This window comes from Nipponia nippon, unplaced genomic scaffold (assembly GCF_047370975.1).
Source record: "Nipponia nippon isolate SJK-2023a ecotype South Korea unplaced genomic scaffold, ASM4737097v1 scaffold_1, whole genome shotgun sequence".
Lineage (NCBI taxonomy): Eukaryota > Metazoa > Chordata > Aves > Pelecaniformes > Threskiornithidae > Nipponia > Nipponia nippon.
In genome coordinates this window covers 46,135,090-46,154,012 of record NW_028262290.1, presented here as the reverse complement: position 1 = coordinate 46,154,012, position 18,923 = coordinate 46,135,090, and the positions used below count along the sequence as shown (strand labels likewise).

The 18,923-nt window shown below is 44.7% G+C and overlaps 2 protein-coding genes across 8 annotated transcripts in view; one reads left to right on the top strand and one right to left on the bottom strand.

The window, feature by feature from the left end:
• SPIDR (scaffold protein involved in DNA repair) overlaps window positions 1–14,442 on the top strand; it is a 208,036-nt gene extending 193,594 nt beyond the window's left edge. For 4 of the 7 annotated variants that reach the window (XM_087753773.1, XM_087753750.1, XM_087753734.1 and 1 more), the window contains 6 exons: window positions 2,678–2,876; window positions 3,932–4,084; window positions 8,920–9,013; window positions 10,502–10,616; window positions 11,120–11,173; window positions 13,790–14,442. In XM_087753773.1, coding sequence (XP_087609899.1) covers window positions 2,678–2,876; window positions 3,932–4,084; window positions 8,920–9,013; window positions 10,502–10,616; window positions 11,120–11,173; window positions 13,790–13,921 — 747 coding nt within the window. In that variant the 3' untranslated portion in view covers window positions 13,922–14,442. Of the gene's footprint in view, window positions 1–2,677; window positions 2,877–3,931; window positions 4,085–8,919; window positions 9,014–10,501; window positions 10,617–11,119; window positions 11,174–13,553; window positions 13,602–13,789 lie in introns of those variants that run through there. The other 3 variants (XM_087753743.1, XM_087753757.1, XR_015703862.1) reach the window with 3 other exon arrangements.
• A 1,309-nt stretch (window positions 14,443–15,751) lies between these two features.
• CEBPD (CCAAT enhancer binding protein delta) lies at window positions 15,752–17,597 on the bottom strand. Its single transcript, XM_087753721.1, has one exon. It carries the CDS (start codon window positions 17,291–17,293, stop codon window positions 16,262–16,264), a length of 1,032 nt encoding a protein of 343 aa, XP_087609847.1. The 5' UTR covers window positions 17,294–17,597; the 3' UTR covers window positions 15,752–16,261.
• Window positions 17,598–18,923: the final 1,326 nt, after the last annotated feature.

Below are 18,923 nucleotides of genomic sequence, written 5' to 3'. Positions count from 1 at the left end.
TTGAACTCCCGACATGAGGGGTATCTCTTGTGTTTTCTCCTTGCTAAGCGAGAATGTAACAGAGGATTTGCAAACGTGAAATTAGGGCTAGCTTGATGGGATCTTTAGGGTGCTGACAGAAGGATGGACGCATACATGCGTAAATTTCTATTTCCAAGAAACCTGTTCTATTAAAAAATAAAATAAAATTACAGACTAGCGGTATCCTAGCCAAACATTTTTGTATTCAGGAATGTCTACATCTGAGATGCTGTGGGTCATCAGTATTCTTGTGTAGAAGCACTTCATCACTAAATTAGAGAAGAGATGAAGCATGCAGGAACAGATGTGATTTTGAAGAATGGAAGCTTGTCAAGCAGAAAAAAAGGTCTATGGTTTCTTCTTGCTACTAGGAGGTTTATTAGCTGTTTTTTTAATGGCTATTCACTTACTGAACTGTAAGCACTAAATTTTCGTAAGTGAACAACATGAGTGCTCATAAGTTTTTTTAAAGTAACATTGGAAAAGCAATAGATCATCTTCTGCGTAACTTCTGGATAACTGCTCTAGGAATGTAAAGGTATTTACCTGCTGTTAGTGTATTGCTTGCCTAATCCTCCCAGAAAAAGGTCATGAACAGCAGCTTGTTTACTGCAGCTGCCTTTGCCAAGAGGACATATCCTTCACATGCAAAATCACCAAGTTGTAATAAGTGAGGAAGGGACTATGATTTGGTTTATTTTGCAGATTTATTATTATTAGATAATCTGCTACATGAGCTAATTCCAATGTACTTTAAAAAATAGTATTTAGTCCATGTAGCTACAGTATTCTGAGATACTTCATTTGTCTGAAGGAGGAATGGAAATATGCTTTTATTATTACTCAGAATCTGTACTGTGGTACAGAAGGAATATGAGGAAATATATTCCATCTGTGGTTAAGGAGCTGTCCTTCCTTATAACTCGATCCTGCTGCTATTTGTCTGTTGTGTCCTCTCTGTTCAGAACAAATTGTCACACATAGCTAGATGATGATTTTATACTAGCTTGTGATTTTTTTCTGTTGTTGTTATTATTTACTTTTTGGATGATTCTTCTGAAAGCCAGCTTTTAATGTGTTAGTAATTCTCATGGGACAGCTGTAAAAATTCTTTCTTTGAAGCTGTTCTAATGCTATCTACGCAGAGGAGGTACTCAAATATATGTTACTAAGCAAAGAAACGACGTCAATGCAATAGGCAGCATATATTGTATTAAGGCATAACCATAATATCTGAGTTATGAATTTTCTCAGTCATTACTTGCAATTACTGCATTTGTTCTAAAAGCTGCTAGCGTGAACAAAAAGCTAATTTTAGTGTGGTTAACGGTTTCAAGGTTTGAATTCAATCGAAGACAAAAGTTGGGGTTGTCATTGCATTACCTTATGCTAGAGACATGCAACTTTGAGAATAAAATACTTAAGTGGTATGTGTCTCTCCAATCATTGCAGTATTTTAATTTCATTTAAATGTTTTAAGTATGAATTTTTAATTGGCAGGCTAACTAAAAATAGTAACAAAAATTTTTAAATTAAGAAAGCAATTTAATTTCAGTTAAATATTTTAAAATATTAGAATCTTAAAAATCGCAAGTTGCTTGGACTGGTAAATATGAAATATGTTTTGTTACTAAACCAATTTTTTCTGAAGCATGGGAAAATTTACACGCACAGCAGATATTATAAAAGTTGTGTTTAAAAAAAAAAAAAGAAGACAAGCATGAATCATCAAATTGTGACCCATCTGATTTTGTTAGAGACTCTGGAATAAGTGCTGATGTTTATAGAATGTCTGTCTAGTCTGTCTTGTTCATCATACCAGTGTGAAAAAATCTTTAAAACTCTACTGATTTTGTGATGATTATTTTCACATATGAAGCCTGAGATGAAATGTAGGTATTTTGTTTGTGGCATCAGTAGTTGTGATATACCTTAATTTAGGCACACCAGAATATTTTTATACCCTTCTTAGGCAGAAAACTTATATTGTCATTGCAGGTTCCTATGTTTCTTACTTATGAGTTATCTACTTTCCTCTTTCTATGCATCATTCAAATATTTAGAGATGTTTGTTGAACAGAAAGAAAAACCTCCGGCTTTGTAGCTTATTGTAGCTATTAGCCAAGGACCGGACAGTAGCTATTAGCCAAGGACTGGTGCTCTGGGGAATCAGATAACAGTAGATGGAAAATTTGCTCAGAGAGGAATAATAGTAGTAGTAGTGTTAGTCTTTCTTTTCTTAAGGCAAAAATTATATAAGTCTTTGTTCATAAAAACAGCCAATTAACTTTATAGATATGTATATAAGTATATATATGATACAATTTTTTAATATAAAATATATTTTAAAATCCTTAGTACAGTCCAAGTGAGTTATGGTAAGGCATGATTGTTGATAGAGGTAAAGCCAAGATTGCAGTGGGTCAACCTCGGAAGGTTAATTTAAGGTAGAGATGTTTGTATCTGCAGTAAGGAATAATGAAAAATTCCAATAAAGCTTTGATTCATTGTCCTGTACAAGCCTTAAACATAATAATTTCTGTCAGTTTTATTAGTTATTTAAATATGTGGATGTTATTTTAGTCTTTCCTTCTGCTAAAAATTAACAGCTGCATTCCAAATTGTATCTTTTTTTTTGGTTCTTTTTTAATAATAGACAAAACACAGTGTTCCTGTAAATCAAAGAGAGATTTGGTTGTTTGTGACTGACTCCACACTGCAAAATGTGGTTCATATAATTCCAAAAGTTGTTGCTGTGTCAGTCGCTGCATCGTGTGTTCTCAGTACGGAAGTCACAGAAGCCCTCAATGTTGCCTCGCGACTCATCTTCTTCAAGGATGCGGTGTGGGGAAATGGTAAGCTTTACGCGCAGTTTTGAAGCAGTTGGAATCAAACTGAAATAGCATCCTAATCTCTGACATGGAAATACGTGACCTACAGAGACTCTCATGCTCAGATGAAGAGGAGACATTGCAAATTTGGGATAAGAAAGTTGAAAGGGGTTGTGATTAGAGCTTTCCCATACGGTTTCTTTTTTACATTTTTGGCTTGATCTCCAAAGTAAATGAGAAATTCAGTGATCTTGCTGTATGTTCTCCAGTCTTCCCTGATGGCTGTTGAATCTAATGACCAGTGTCAATCAAATTTGCTAGCTGACAGAAGACTCAAAAATATTAAGAAACTTGGTTTCATTTGTTTTTATATTCCTGCAGAAACTTGTTTTATTGACCTTAACTACCTCTAACAGGAGCAGGAGCATGTATCTAGAGACACGTGTGTCCCTAGATACAGAAGTTTTACAAACTCTCCTATACCATCTTAGCTGCGAGCCTTCGCCACCATACAGATCATGTAATGATGGTAGTTCACTTTACATTCATTTTTAGTCACTCTTTTTTTGAGGTTCAGGTATGGTTCTGTATAGTGTCTGCATGTGTAGTTCACATCTCACGCCTTCAGCCACTTCCAAAATGTAAGTGGACTGGAAGCACCAACCTGTGTAAACAGCTGCGTGTCCCAAAGCAAAAATCTCTGCTTTGGAGAGTAAAGCATTGCATGCACCTACTCTTTGTCATCTCTGAAACGAAGTAAGACCACCTGAAGGTGTGCCCAGTAGAACAGACAGTAACGTGTGTGCAGGGAGTGTGGTGCGATGCAGTCAGTGGAATCAGACTCTCTTCTGCCATGTTTGAATTTTTAAAACATCTTTTTTCCCTGGGATTCGCAAAGTGTAACGAGAGCATGATGCATGTATTGCTGAAAGCAAAATATTTTGTCATTGAGAAAACCTGATGGAGTCTATCCATCTGTTTAGTAGCTGGCAGAGATCGTTGTCTTTATTGGCCATGACAATTAACATGGTCACCTTTTTCCTTGTTACTGTACTGAGTTGAAATGTCTTTGTTGGCAGGTAGGATTATTTGTGTTGAACGTACTGTTCTCTTATTACAAAAGCCTCTTTTGTACTCGGCTGCCGGTGCTGACCTCAGTGAGCTGACTGGCCCTGTCAGACTCGATGAGCTGGATTCTACAACACGGGCCAACTCCGTTTGTGCTGTAAGAGGTTTGTATGGCCTTTCCTGAAAAGAATGCTGTTAATTATTTGTGCTCACTTTAATCTTTTAGGTCCTCGTATTGATTTCTTGCACAAATAGCGTGGAGGGATAAAAAAGCACAGTATTGCTGTGGGTCATTAGGATATTTAAGTTTTTATACTTCTTTGTGGGCTCTGTTTGCCTTTTGCTGGCCAAGCTCTGCTCCCACTCACTCATACCCTAGAATAAATGTTTGATGCACAATCTGTTTTATTATATTCCTTCCTTTGCCGTCTTCTTTCAGAAGCCTTCTGTTCACACCAGCCTTGTTGATGTTGGCAACGGTAAGGTATACCAATACTTTTTAGGCAGATGGATAAGATATGTTAGCCAGATCCTGAATGGTAGGGGTTAGTGTCTGATTTCCCTGGAGCCTTGCTGCAATGGGGCAATTTAATATTTCACCATAGTCATCTAGCATAACTTGGCCAATATTTGCTCAGCAGCCACTTTGGATCATTGCTTTGTCTAATATTTCAGTCCTTCCACTAACCATGCAGAAACATTTCTTACAATGTATTTTCTAACATTTCCTAATCATGCAGAAACATTTCCTACTGTGTATTTTCTAATGCTTTGTCCAGTCAGCTTCTTAAACCTCCTAGTCGTAGAGTGCCTATAGGGGAAGGTCCTTAAAAGCCCAGTAACTCTTGGCTTTTAAAGATAGTTTCCTTTCTTAATTTAACTCTTAATGATTCCAGTAGGCCTTGTAGAAAATTCTTGATACTGTTGTACATTTACACCTTCGAGTATTTGCTGGAGCATTTTAAATGAGCTTTAAAATAATAGCAAATAATGGTTACAAATTAATCCTTCCAGCTATAACGTGATGCACTGAAAAGACAGTTGGAAACCACTCAAAGCTGTTTCTAAACATACCTTCTCTTATGGTAGAGCCACAAGTTAGCAATGCCTCTGTGATTAATAAATGAGCACCTTGCAGTGACAAATCTTGAACTGTAACAATGCATAATGAAAGCCAAGCGCAACTAGAGGCACTTCACTCAAAGCCTTTGCTATTAGGTACATCTGACATCGATATTGTGAGTTACTTGAAAGATATTTCTGTCATTGGGTGTGAAATACTTCTTGGCTTTTTTTTTTAACCTCTCCAATAGTTATGCTAAGAATTATCACTTCTCCACTCTTAATTTTATAACTAAGTATGAGAAGGGCCTGTCTTCTTTTGTCCCGTTGGCAGTGTACAGAGTAGGATAAAGCAAACATTTCTCTGTCCTTTTTTTTTCCGGTAGAAGAAAGAAAATGCACCTTTGTGATCTATTGTGTAAACAAGTACTTACTTTACACACATGGGAGGTGTCACGCCTTCCCTGTTCTGTGCTACAGATGGAAGAATGACAAAAGGAGAAATTAATCTTACAGCCTTGTCTTGCTTCATCTGAAATTTGTCCAGGGTAGCTGTTATCAGTGTGTTCCCACACACTTGTACCAACGTAGAATATAAAGTGTCTTCTTTATACATATGCTAATGCTATATATAGATGATAACTCTCACTTCTATGTGTAACTGAAATTATTTAATTTTAGCATTTAAGATATATATCCAGTGGTGTGGAATTTGGTTAGTTATTGCCTACATCTTCCTACTGAAGAAGTGAAACTAATAGCACTAACCCTACTTTGTTGCTGGGAGCATGTCTTTGATGGAGTAACCCATGAAGGAAAACTTACAATCTCTAAAATTCACTCACTCTCACTGTCCCTTAGCTCAGAGGGTTGTTAGCCAGGCTTTCAGTGAGCAGCAGCATTACCTCGTTCACTCTTTTTCTTTGTGCCCTCCTTTCACTTCCTGTACTTCTGGTCACCTACGTACGCTGTACGTGGGCCTCCTCTCACCTACCGCTCAGAAAGGCTGCAAAGGCTTTGCTCTACCCCTTCTTGAAGTAGTGCTCCTTCCTGCTCCTTTGCGGTCGTGGCTGCTCCTCATGGCTCTCGGGGATGGCTCAGCCTTCCCTAGAAAAACTTCTTTTTCACCAGTGAAAAATGCAGGTGGTCATTCAAGTCCCCATCCACAGATACAGAAATCGGTCACAGTGTCAGAGCCTCCAGGAGTGCCAGGGTTGGGGAGGGGCACAGGCCATGCTGCCTGCTGGGTTTTAGGTAGAGCAGTCGTTTTTTTGGAAGGTGTATAAATAGGGTAAGTTAGGTTGGAAGGAACCTCTGAAGTTCCTCCAGTCCTAACTCCTTCTCAAAGCTGGGCCCTGAGCAACCTGGTGCAACTCTATAGCTGGCCCAGCTTTAAAAGGACAATGTTGCAATCCAATCAGATCCATGAAGTATGTCAGAAATCCTTGTTTCAGACAGGTCCAGCCATATCACCTCTGGATTGGAGTGTGTTGCTCTTGAACAGATGAGTGAAAACCTGTGGTTGCTTTCTACTGGAAAGTTTATTCTCCTTCTAAAGATGAGTCTGTGGTTCTCACCTGTGAGCTCCGGGTTAATAGATCTATTTTCTTATCACAATGCATTGCAAAGTAATTTCTAACTTCTTTTTGCTGTATAGGAGCAGTCAAGGTGACTTAAATGTTGGCAGTTCATACTGCACGGAACTGTTTTTCCTCTTAACCATGCTTATGAGCAAATTCTAGTTAGTCCATACCACATATGTTATGTGGGAATATTAGCCTGATTAATGATATTTGCTTAGTATATGACTCACCACCAGTGATTGAATTTTGACATTGGATATTTTCATATCCAACACCCTTACTCAGGGGTGGCTTTTTCTTCCCTTTCCCTCTTAACAGTGTGAACAAAATGGGGTCAATCAGGTTACCCAGGTTTCTCTTTTTGATTGAACTTTTCCCCTTCCTGTTCATTAATCAGGGTAACTGATGGGAAAAAAATGATACGCATTCATTTTTTGAACGTTTCAACCAGAGTATTACTTTTAATCCTCAGCCCTTCTTTGCATTCCTCACCAGCGACCTGTTTTTCCAGGTGTTGTCCTATTATCAGTCTCTTCTTAATGATGTCAGCCACAACCCATAAAATAGACTAGAGGTAAAAATCGAATTTCGGCTATGCGCATTTCCATTTAAAAGAAGGATCTTGGGGAAAATATCCGAAAGGTTTTTGAACGTCAAGCAGAATCTAGAGTCTCGACAAAGATGTGCAGTGGTTCAGCAGCATGAACTTGAGAAATGACTTTGCATGCAGAATGCACAAGACTGTCACTAGATTATTAGATCTGTTGCCGCCTCCAGTTGTGTTTGTTCTGACATCAGTGATCTCTGGTGGTTTTCTTGAGGGAACTCTATGTTGTCATCAAAATAAACCTCTCCACTAGACGTAATCTCGTCAGTATGATCCTGATTCATTTTCTTCACATGTACTTGTATTACCTGTGCACTGGCATTCTGCAGTTGCAATATGGCACACAACTGGGGGAAGGTTAAAAGGCTGAGAGAGAAACAGATCTGTCAGAAAAGGGGGTTTGGTTTGGTTTGGTTTGGTTTGGTTTGGTTTGGTTTGGTTTGGTTTTTAAAATGATTTTTTAATGAAAAAAAGAAACATATTCAGCAAACTAATTGGTAGCTTCTCTTTTCTGTGAACAAGGGAAACATGCCCATGCTGTGGCAGAAAGCAGCCTACCTTGTAGTAGCAAGTGCTGATGGAAACTCCCAGTTAATGACAAAAACTGAAGAATCAAAATTATTCCTGTAACAGTCCAAGGGGTTAAATGCACAGAATTGCTTATTCTGTCAGTAAAATCTGTGTTGTTTCATAGAAATGGGGTCATAAATGTTGTATTTGAGAAGTACCTTCCCTAATGTTCAGACTTGCTGTCCTTTGAATTCCCAAAGAAAATTACGGTCTTGTTGTTTATGTGTAGCTCCCTCCTTCGTGTCAGTCCTTGTCCCAGGAAAACCAGGAAAGCAAGGGATTAACACCCTGTCTTACAGACCAGACAGTGTAAATGCTCCCTAGTCTCCAAGGGTTTCTTTCATTGAATGTGGTATAAAACTGTGAGATTCTTGCTCAATAGGAGACGGAATTTTAGTCTATACTTCGGTTGTACCAGTGAGGGTTTATCTTAGTGTAATTGCATTCTTACAGGTGATCCGCTTCGTATGCTGCAAAATACTTAGAAGTATTTTCTCCATAAATAATGCTCATCATTTCAGCCTATCGTTACCATAAAACATAATACACTCTTTCTTAGCTTCTCATAAAACTCTGAATATATTTTTTCTTGCCAAAACTAGCAAGGCTCTTTATATTAGTCCAAAGTATCTTTGGCATTCCCTTCTTAGGCACACACTTAATCTGTGGGCCAGATCTAATCTCTGTTAAATCAGTATAAATGAAGAATAACTCCATTGTTAATGGAATTTAACCTGCATTGTTGTTTTCGAAAAGGATTGGGTCTTCTCACTGGTTTGTGTTTCCTAAATATAGATATCAAGCTATCTGACCTGATGATTTTTATGGCTGTTTATTGCCGAGGAAACATCAGAGGACCAGAAAGAAAACAAACAAACAAAAACAAATCAGAAAAACAATAAAACCCAAACCAAAAGAACTGAACCTGTTTGGAAAGTTATTTATCAATTATCTACCTTCTGCTATTTTTAGAATGTAACACACTTTCCCATGCTGTCACCCCTTGTTGGAGGGACGAAGGAGGAAGGGAGCGAGATTGTTGGAAGAGCTGGTGCTCGCTCCAACAAATCTTATTCTTATGCTGGGAGTCAGAAAGGATCAAACCTGCTGTGAAGCCAAGAGTGACTGTGTTTGCTAGCTTACTGTTAGTATTTTGTAAGAATTTCATCTTCTGCAGGTACGGTGGTTGGAGTTAATGAGAGCACTGCTTTCTCCTGGCCTACATGCAACAGATGTGGCAATGGAAAGTTGGAACTGTGTCCCCAGGACAGGTGAGAGTCAGCATGCTCCGGAGCACTCCAGGTGTTTTGCAGATCCGGCCATAACAGCATAGGTGATGCAATGATTCCTGCAGGCACAGGCTGCACTTTGTTCCTTCCTAGAACTAAGACGTAGTATTTTTATTGCTGATGAACTGATAAAACCTGCAAGGTTAGATTAATTTATTAAGAAAGATACAAGTAGATATGAAATGGTTTGAATTTGCAGTTATCACATTTTTTTTTCAAGTGAATCTTAAAGTATTGCTTATAAAGATTTCATAGCCCACTGCATTATAATATTAGTTTTAATAAACATCCACATAAATCACAGGTCTGATTTTAAGCTCCTTTAAAAGTAGCTTCTTGTGTTTGTCTACCCTACCTTGTTACCCTGTGTACCACCAATTCACCTCATTTTTATATTGAACTGTCATCTTTGCTGTAATTTACGTAAGTGTGAAAGAGTTGCGTTTCGGACCTATTAAATTTATAACCTTTCTAAAAAGGATGTTAAATAATTCTGGGAGCACGACTGTCCCAAATGTGAAGACTCATCCTACAGGACCTGTTACCACCTGAAACGTTAAACCTGCGTCATACTGGCACGCTCTTGGAAAGCCTCACCTTCACCTGCTTAGCCAGCTTGCTCTTGCAGAGTCTGAGATACTTGATGGGATAAAAACACAAGAGGATAAGAGACTAGTCAGAGTGTAAAAAGAAGGAAAGGGGGGTTCTTTCTACTGGAAAAGCTTAAAAAAAGCATAAGGAGAAGTTGTGTGCGTTTGGTCCCATTGAAATAGATAGCATTTTCCTAAATATGAGAAGCTTTACCGCTTATGCTCTGTTATGTAGAGCCTCCGGGGGAAAAAGGCTGAAAATAATAAAAAAAGTTGTCTTCTACTATCATGCAAAAAATAAGGATGTGTGTACGTTCACATAATAGTGTAGTTCAATAAAAAAAAAAAAAACCTCTACTGTGAAGGACACTTTTGCTTCATTTGGAGAACAGTGTAGCATCAATATTTGTTTAAGACGTTATTCCAACAAGCACTTATAGCTGAGCTTAATTTTATGTATATGACTTAAGTGTGTGCTGAAAACGTTGAACGTTTGCTGAATGAGGGCCTAAATCAAGAAGTCACTTGGGCCAAATCTATACTATAAATTTTCTTTTGCCATAACTTTTAGAAGGTTATGAGATTAATATTTGCTTAAGTGGGGTGACTATAAATAGCAACCTCCCCCCATGTTGCCAAAACTTAGAAAATTAGATCCTTTTGCTAGAAGAGTTCAGGTCCTCCAGGGGAATTACTTAGCTCTGCCAACAGAAGAGGTCTATTTGCTATTACCAACTGAATCTCTACCAGGGCTTTCCTACTAAAAGTCTACCAGAAGGTATTTTAGAGAATAAGCTAGCTGGTTTTTTGTGTGTTTTGATTTATAACTGATAGCTTTTCCATTTATCTGTGTTTTTCCATCATTATTTGCGTGTTTCAGCAGATTGCTATATTGCAACCAGTGCTCTGAAGCTGTCATTTCACCGGTTTTGAAAATGCAGCTGGAAGTCTTCTTGAGCTGTCCATCCCGATCTCAAAGTACAGTAAAAGTAAAGGTATGGCACGAAATGAGCTTCGGTGTGTTGAGTATAGTGAGGCTAGATATGTAGACACGTAGGTACTCTAAGCCACACTTTTATAAAAAGCTCTGCCAGAAGAAAAATTAAAAGATGTAAAAGTATCCCATAATTTAATCTGATACTAAACTTGTGTTTCATTGGGCTAAGAACCCAGTTCCCAGATCTTACTCAAATAATACAGTCATTGAGTTCGCCCTGAGGTTTGCAAACTGTTTTATGGTCCAGCTGAAGGGCTTTTTTGGGTTGGGCCTTGGGAAACCTCAGTCTCCACAGCCTAAGAGGAATGTGTATTTTTAGACTCCCATTCTGAACATCTTTTGTGTCACCTCTCCTCTGTTTTCTTGGCCAGAGAAACGAAACCATTCTATATTAAAATGATAAATCTTTGTTCAACATGACTGTTTTAACCTGCGAACAGAATGTCTTTGCATACATAAGATTTTTGTTGTGAGCAAAACCTGTTAATTTTCTCATTGCAGCTGTTACAAAGGACAATCTCTTCTCTCCTGGTGTCCTCTGCCAGTGAAGATGGGGTAGGTATAATGAGTGTTGATGAAAGAAAGTTAAACTACATAACTTACTGTAGAGGGAGAGTACAGGAGATGTGATTCAGGTGGGAAGATACTCGAATCATAGAAATGGAAGGGACTTCTGGAGGTCATCGTCCGACCTACCACTCACACTGCCAATGCACGGGCAGGTCAGCCGTGACCGTAGCTGACAGGGTCTTGAAAACCTCCAGGGATGGAGATTCTGCCTTTCCAGGCAGCTCGTTTCAGAACTGCGCTAGGAGCAGCAGGAGATTTCACTAGAAATAATGCATTTTCTTCTCGTGTCCAGCCTGGGATTTGAGTGGGCTGGACCCTTTGGCAAGCTCACCTTCCACCTGCTGATGCTCTGCATGACTATCATCAGGCTGACGCCCTCCTTTTTAGAGGAGGGATGCTGCAGATGGGGTGTGCAGACGGCTTTAGCTCAGCTGCGGACCTGCAGAGCTATCTGCAAATAGCACTATGTCCAGACATTCAGAGCTGTGACGAGCAGTGCTGGGCTTTACTCCATTTTCTGGCTGAGGATCCAAAGACAGCAAAGATACAGTCCAAGCATCCCACCTTTTCGGGATGGTCTTCTAAATCCTATAAACCGCAACTACTTTCTAATAGCACAACCATGAAATTACTGGCAGGCGGTAATAGTAGAGAAAATTGCAAAACGCATGCAAGATATATATATATATAATATGCAAGATATATATATATATAATTGTATGAATGAAACGTGTAAGCCACGGGGATCCACGGGCTAAAGTACAGTTTATGTAATCGTGAAGTAGTTATTCCTTTAATCTGAGATATCAGAAGAACCCTGACATTTGGCACAGTGACCCAGATTTATCGCAGGTGAGGGAGGCAGCCGGGTAGGTGCCTGGCTGGCATTGGCTGCCGGACGGTCAGCAGCGAAGGAGCGGCACCTTCAGAGGGTGATTAAGTCCAATTAGGATCCCGAGATCCCCCCCCATCTCCATTGCACGTGGAAGGGAGCAAAGGTCAGCTTGTTGTCTTGTTTAATCATCCCGGTTAAGTATCTTCAGTTAGGTGACATGTACTGGGCTCATTTTGCTTTCCCTATCTTAGGCAGTCTTCTAGCGTTTTGCTATTACGTGCTCCATGGTTTTAATGGGATTTATGGATAATTTTTAAAGCGGAACATTTCTCTGAAATTGTAAATCATTTTTCTTATGCTGGAGGGTGTATATTTCATTTAAGCAAAGAGATAAAAGAAATTCCCAAAATATGCTTGCTCTTTTAATAGCAGTTCAGTCTTGCTAAGTTTTACAGGATGCGTCCGGTTTGGTTACAAAACGTAGTTCTTTTTCAAGTTATTAGAATTCAAACAACTTCTTTTTCATGTTTCAGTTTTTATAATGCTAGTATTTAGAAGTCTGGCAACTTAGAAACATTTTTTTTTCCCTAGTTGAAATGCAGGGATAATTTTTTCCTTTTTTTTTGGTAAGTGTTTCCATCTCTGAACCGCTGCGTTTTAAAAAGCAGCACATCTCAACAAAGATTAATCACAAGAAATACCACTTGAGGTGGCATTTTTTTTGCCAGCGCTGCTAAAGTTTCTAAGGGTGCAGCTTTGTAATCATTTCTTTTGGCAGGGAGGTTGGTTTTAGCCGTCGCTGGCCCTGGCCACTTGTTCCTTACCTTGTGGCAGCCCTTCTTGTTACACCAGTATAGCTGTTTGTGCAGCTGCATGGTGCATCGGACTGCAGAACCGGTCTGGGGTAAAAATAATCTAAGGAAAAAAAAAAGGGTTGTTTATACCTTGAACCAGGCCATAGAGGTGGGTATCACGTACCTGTACAACTGCACAGCCCAGATGAAAGCGGGGGGCATGGTCAGAGGCTGGTCAGAGGCAAGTCCTGCTGGGGAAAGAAATGGACGTCAACCTGCCATCTGAGATACCCTTTCATGCGAGGTATCATCTGTCGGTGTTACCAGTTCTTCTGCTCACCTGCTGCCTCCCTGGAGAAGTCACCCAGCCTCGCACCCCTCTCCTCCACGCAGAATACAGTCTCTACAAATTCGCTCAGGCACAACTCATGTGGGTAAGCTGCCAGTCGGCTCGTGAAACAGAAGGGACTGTAGCTGCTGGTGATCGTAAAGGAGGCGCGGTACAACACCGAGTTAAAAGGGGGGAGAAGGGGAGTAAAAAGAGTTACAAAATATTTTTTCCTTTAGTGGATCTGTTAGCTAAGGTAATCGATATATAGTACGTGTATACACATTGCTAGCACATGTGAAATCCTAGGAGTGTCAGGAAGCTAGAGAAAGGGAGCACATGTAGGTTATGCTTTAGCAAAATTGTAAAAGTCACAATGGCTTTTTTTTTTTTTTTTCTCTTCAACAGATAATTTTTAAAAGCCTGGTAAGGAAGCAGGACTTTAAGCAGGAGTGAGATCTAGCTATCGAAAATCTAATGTATTCATTCTTTCCATCAGTTGTAATGCACCTTTCTTTTTGAGTCCTTAAAAAAAACTGTCTGTTGGAAGAGGACCTTACACCCTGCATCTTCCCAGCCCAATGCTGCTTAGAACAGAATGTCCAGGACTGTTTGTTTTAATCAACATGCTTTTATCACTGCAGAGTTATGAGGTGCAGAGCGTGCTGGGAAAGGAGGTGGGGTTACTGAACTGCTACGTCCACTCCGTAACCAGCCACCCCAACTGCGTCGCGCTGGAGGAAATTGCTCTTCTGGAAGCGGCAGCAAGACACTGAGCTGAACTCCAGTCAGCTACTAGAGAATCTGTGGACTTTGTCATGTGGTTATCTGTTAACTAGTGCCACAGATAACATGTAATGCAAGTGCGATAAGTATTAAGATAAGTTTATTAAAACTGTGATTTACAAAGCGCATTGTGCTAACACTGAAAAAATCTCTCTATAAAAAAATAGATCGGCTGTTCAACTTTCTGAACTCTTCTTTTTTGGATCAGTTCAGAATTTAAGAATACAGTTCTCTGGCGTGTTTGCTGTTGATGTATGTAAAGCACCTTGCTCGGGAAGTTTTGAATGCTTGTGAACTTTTTTTTATAGTACTGTATTTATTATGTGTCGATGGAAAATATTTTACCGATATTTGTGAAATAAATACCTTGCTATAGGCAGCAAACGTGGGTCTAAGCTGAGTTTTATCAGCGGATTCCAGACCTACCGCCGGCCGCAAAACACCGCGTTGTGCGTGAATTCTGAGTTGTAACGTTTTGTTATCACCTTGCAATAAATGTTGTAAGGACAGAGATTTGAACAAAGCTTATATTTTGAAGTGTCAAGCATATATAAAGTTAATGTTTTACGACTAATTGGTCTCTAAGCATAGAAGTACCGTGTTATCTGGAGCTTCCCACAAAGCGGGTGTTTCCTTATACAGTTTCTGTTACGGGTAATGAGCGAACTGCTTTGTAGGCCGCATCACTATCCTCACCCTGGCTGTACAGAGACCTGGATTACAGATCAGATAAATAACATGGAATTTTTCCTACGTGTGCATTGTTTGAGATGCAAGAATTAGTCTAAGAGTTCAGTCAGAGATTAGATTTTTCCCCTTCCCCTTTCACGGTATTTAAAAAACCTGTACAGGTCGGAGGAGGAGGAATGAATGGTTTTGCGCAGGTCCGGTACGTGATTACCCAGCGGAAAAGGAACAGCGAACCTGTTGCTACACCGAAGCGTGCCTGCGGCTGAGGCCGATAGTGGGAAGTCTTACGTACAGCACGAGTAGTGAAGGCATGACCCGGCTTTTGAATCCCCCTTTTTCCCCCCATCCTCCACGTCTTTCGGTCTCGCGAAAGACGGTTTTCGGTTCTGGACGCGACCAGGGTGGCCCCTTCGAGCGGGGCGAGATCTCCCTCTTGCCCAGCCCCGGCCGCTGGCGGAGCCCGGCCCGGCCGCCCGGTTTTCTGCCAGCGCCCTACGGGAGCCGTCCTCGTCCTGGGCGCGCTGGCAGCATTCGGGCAAGGTGCAATACACTGGCTCGCTCAGAGATCTCGCACTTTCGCTGGCAGCGAGCAGTGAGAGCGGCGGCTGAGGTGCCTGTGGGCAGCACCTCGGCTCCTCGGGGGCTCCAGCTCGGCAGCGTTAGCGTGGGCGCAGCGTTGCCTTCTCTGGAGCGGAAACCGCTTCCAGGGGTTTTTAACAGGAATTTTAACTAGCGGTGTTCTTGTGTGCACGTATACTTTTTTATTCTCTTTCTTACATAATACTGCTTCTGGAAGAGCCCTGGCCGACGAGCAGCCCCTCTTGCCGTGCAGCCGCTGGGCGGCCGCCACTGACTCAGCGGTCCCGCACCGCCACGCAGCTCCCGGGGCGAAGCGGAGAGTCCCAGTTACTCCCACCACTGCAGCCCCCTTCGCCGGCTTTAGCAAACAAAAGCAGTGCACCTCGCCCCCCCCCCGTCCCCCCCTCACCTCCCCGTTTCGGCTGCGGGCAGCCCCCCCGTGTCCGTGTCCGTGTCCATGTCCGTGTCCCCCCAGCGCTGCAGCTGGCGGCAGCCCCGGGGAGCGCCGCTTGCCCCGCCGCTTCCCCGACACAGAGCAAACGACAGCAGGGTTGATTTAAAATGCCTTTTTTTTTTATTCTTAGAAATGCTGTAAAAATTGATATAAAAGGTCGAGCATGCTCAGTCTTTTTTTTTTTTCTCATCCTACTGTCTAAAATACATGGGGGTTTGAATCATTTTAACAGATGTACCATAGCTGCATCGGTATGAGTAAAATGTAGAAAAGACGAAAACTACCATTACAAAAATAATTTAAGGGGAGAAAAAAAAAAAAAGAAGATATTTAGCTTTTTTCCTTTCTTTTTTTTTTTTTTTTTTTTTGCAAGTTTCGTGGTGAAAGACCCAGCCGTCGCCGCACGTCGCTACAAGCCCGGGACGGCGGCCGCAGGCCGGCAGGTCCCGCCGCGGCTCCGCGCCTCCGCCCCGCGCCCGGCCCGGCCCGGGGCGCCGCGGCCCGGCCCGGCACAGGCTCGGCTCGGCTCGGCTCGGCCCGGCCCGGCCCTCTGAGGTATTTATCCACGGTCTCCCGGAGTCCGTCGCTCCGTCCCGCTCCCCCCCGGTTACCGGCAGTCGGTGCCCGAGCCGGGCTGCAGGAAGGAGGCGCTGGGCAGCTGCTTGAAGAAGTGCCGGAGGCTGGTCAAGTCCCGGGTGAGCTGCTCGATCTTCTTGTGCAGCTTCTCGTTCTCGGCCGAGAGCTCCAGCAGCTTCTGCTGCATCTCCTGGTTGCGCCGCTTCGCCTTGTCGCGGCTCTTCCGCACGGCGATGTTGTTGCGCTCCCGGCGCTGCCGGTACTCGGGGCTAAACCTGTCCACGCACTTCTTGCCGCCCCGCTCCTTCCCGCCGGCGGCCGGCGGCGGCGGCGCGACGCCCTGCCCCGACCCGGCCCCGGCGGGGCCCGGGGAGCGGGTGCTGCAGCTGGAGGGGGAGCTGCTGCCCGGCGGCTCGGGGGAGGTGGGCGGCGTGGGCTGCCCGCTCAGGTTCATGATGGTCTGGGCGCAGGTGGCGATCTGCGAGGGCAGCAGCGAGGAGGAGAGGTCGCTGTCGCTCCAGTCCGGCTCCTGCTTCAGGGCGCCGCGGGAGGAGGAGGAGGAGGAGGAGGAGGAAGAGGAGGAGGAGGAGGAGGAGGAGGCGGTGCGGGGCTCGGCGCCCAGCAGGGTGGTCATGGCAGCGCCGAGGTCCTTGGCGGGGTCGCGGCCGGCGCCGCCGCCCGGCGGCAGGTACTCGCCGTAGTCCCCGCCCCGCTCGGGCTTGTGGTTGCTGTTGAAGAGGTCGGCGAAGAGCTCGTCGTTGCACAGCTCCAGGTTGGGCACGGCCGACATGGAGTCAATGTAGGAGCTGAAGTCGATGGCGCTCTCGTCCTCGTACATGGCCGGGGCGGCGGCGCTCAGCTCCGCCAGGTTGGTGCCGCTGCCCCCCAGGCCGCCCCCCGCCTCCTCGCCGCTCATCCCGCAGCCGCCGCGGCCCCCCGGCTTGCAGGCGGGACCCGGCCCGCCGCCGCTGCCCACCTTGGCGTCGTAGAAGTTGGCGGGCTCCAGGCACCAGCTCTTATAACATGCCGGCGAGTCCAGGCTGTAGAGAGCGGCGGCGCTCATCGGCGAGCGGGACGCGGCGCCGCACGGCCGCGGCGCAGGGGCTCCGGGCCGCGGGCACCAAGCGCCGCCGCTCCGCGACGATCGCAGCTCCAGCCTCCGCCACGGGCAGGTGGGGAGCGGGGCTGCTGGTGCTGGTGCTGGTGCTGGTGCTGCTGGTGCTGGTACTGCTGCCACTGCTGGTGCTGCTGCCGTCCCGCCGCCGCCTCGCCTCCCCGAAGGGGCCGATCCGGGCTGGGGTCACGCCGTGCTCTGCGACAGGAGGCGGGGATGGGACAAGGCGTCTCTGAACCTGGGAGCGAAACGCCCGCTCGGTCTCTTCTTATACGGCTTCGGCCCCGCCTCCTGCCCCAATGACGGGGAACGAGTGTTCCCGGCACCCCCGGGGAACCGGGGGCGGGAGCGGGTGGGGTGCGCGGCCGCGGAGGCAGGGCTGCCGCCGCGGAGAGCTGCCACCTCCCGGTGGAGGGTGGCCGCGGTCCTGGGTGGACCCCCCCCCGGGGGGACGGGACGGTGCCCCGACGCCGGTACCTGCCCCCACCCCCCCTGCAACACTCGAGCCTTAATTTTCCCGGCTTATTTCCACAGGGGCCAGCGGAAAAGCTGGCGGAAAAGGCTCATTTTACCCCCCCGCCACCACGCTGCATCCCCCCATACAGACGGGGAAGATGCTGCCTGCCCCACGCGTGTCCGTGTGCATCGCCCGAGCGCCCTCCCGAGGCTCCGCTCCTTCCGCAGCTTCACCCGAGTCCAAATCCCCCCTCCAGTGACCGGGGGCGGGGGGGGGGGGGGCGGCTTGGGCTGCTCCTTGCAGGATGCTCCGGTGGGAAGGGGGTCGCGGAGGCAGCTTGAGCTGCTTCACCCTGGTTGCGTGACGTTAAGCCTGTCTTAAAAACTTACGGTAAGTAACTATGCGTTTTCCCCCCTCCTTGCACCCAGTAAACTACTACTATTCAGTTGGCAAGTATCAGAGAAATGAAAACATTTTCACTTCAAATATGTGAAATGCTATGTTCTCCAGTTACATAAAACAGTTTTAAAAACCCTGGCTTCACCCCTAGGTGCTCCACTGACCGAATTACAGAAGAAACACACCAAAAAAAAAAAACCCACACTTTTTAGAAAAGTCTATTTTAAGATTTCTTTTTTTTTTTTTCTTTCCAGAAGACCCAGCTAGATCGATGACGCTTCAGCAGGACTAGCCCAGCCGCTGACTTTTCGGCCCGGCGCTCAGCTGACACCGCTGGCACGAAGCCGTGCCCCGCTCGGCGGTGGCTTTCTGGGGACGGTGGGTACGTGCCGGTCATGCTGGCCCTTGGGCGGCCGGGCCCGCTGCCTCGCTCCGGGCAGGGCTCCATCTGCCGCTACCGCAGCTGTTGCAGTGAAACGCAGCTGTTTATCAAAGGGTGTGTATTTTAACACAAATAGTTGGGACAGGACTGGTACACGCTCGCCTTTTGGCCGTAAACTCCTCGTGGGAAGGCTTGTGGGAGCAGGCTAGGTGCGCGCTGCCTGGCAGGTAAGGTTTCACATGGAGGGGCCTGGCTTTGCTTTTGGCTCTGGTGCTGCAGCTAACCCCACAGAGATGTTGTGTTTAAATAAACTTGATTTGCTTCGCTCATCAGGGTTTGGA

Coding starts and splice junctions, on each gene's coding strand:
- CEBPD (XM_087753721.1), bottom strand. CDS start 17,293: ATGAGCGCCGCCGCTCTCTACAGCCTGGACTCGCCGGCATGTTATAAG.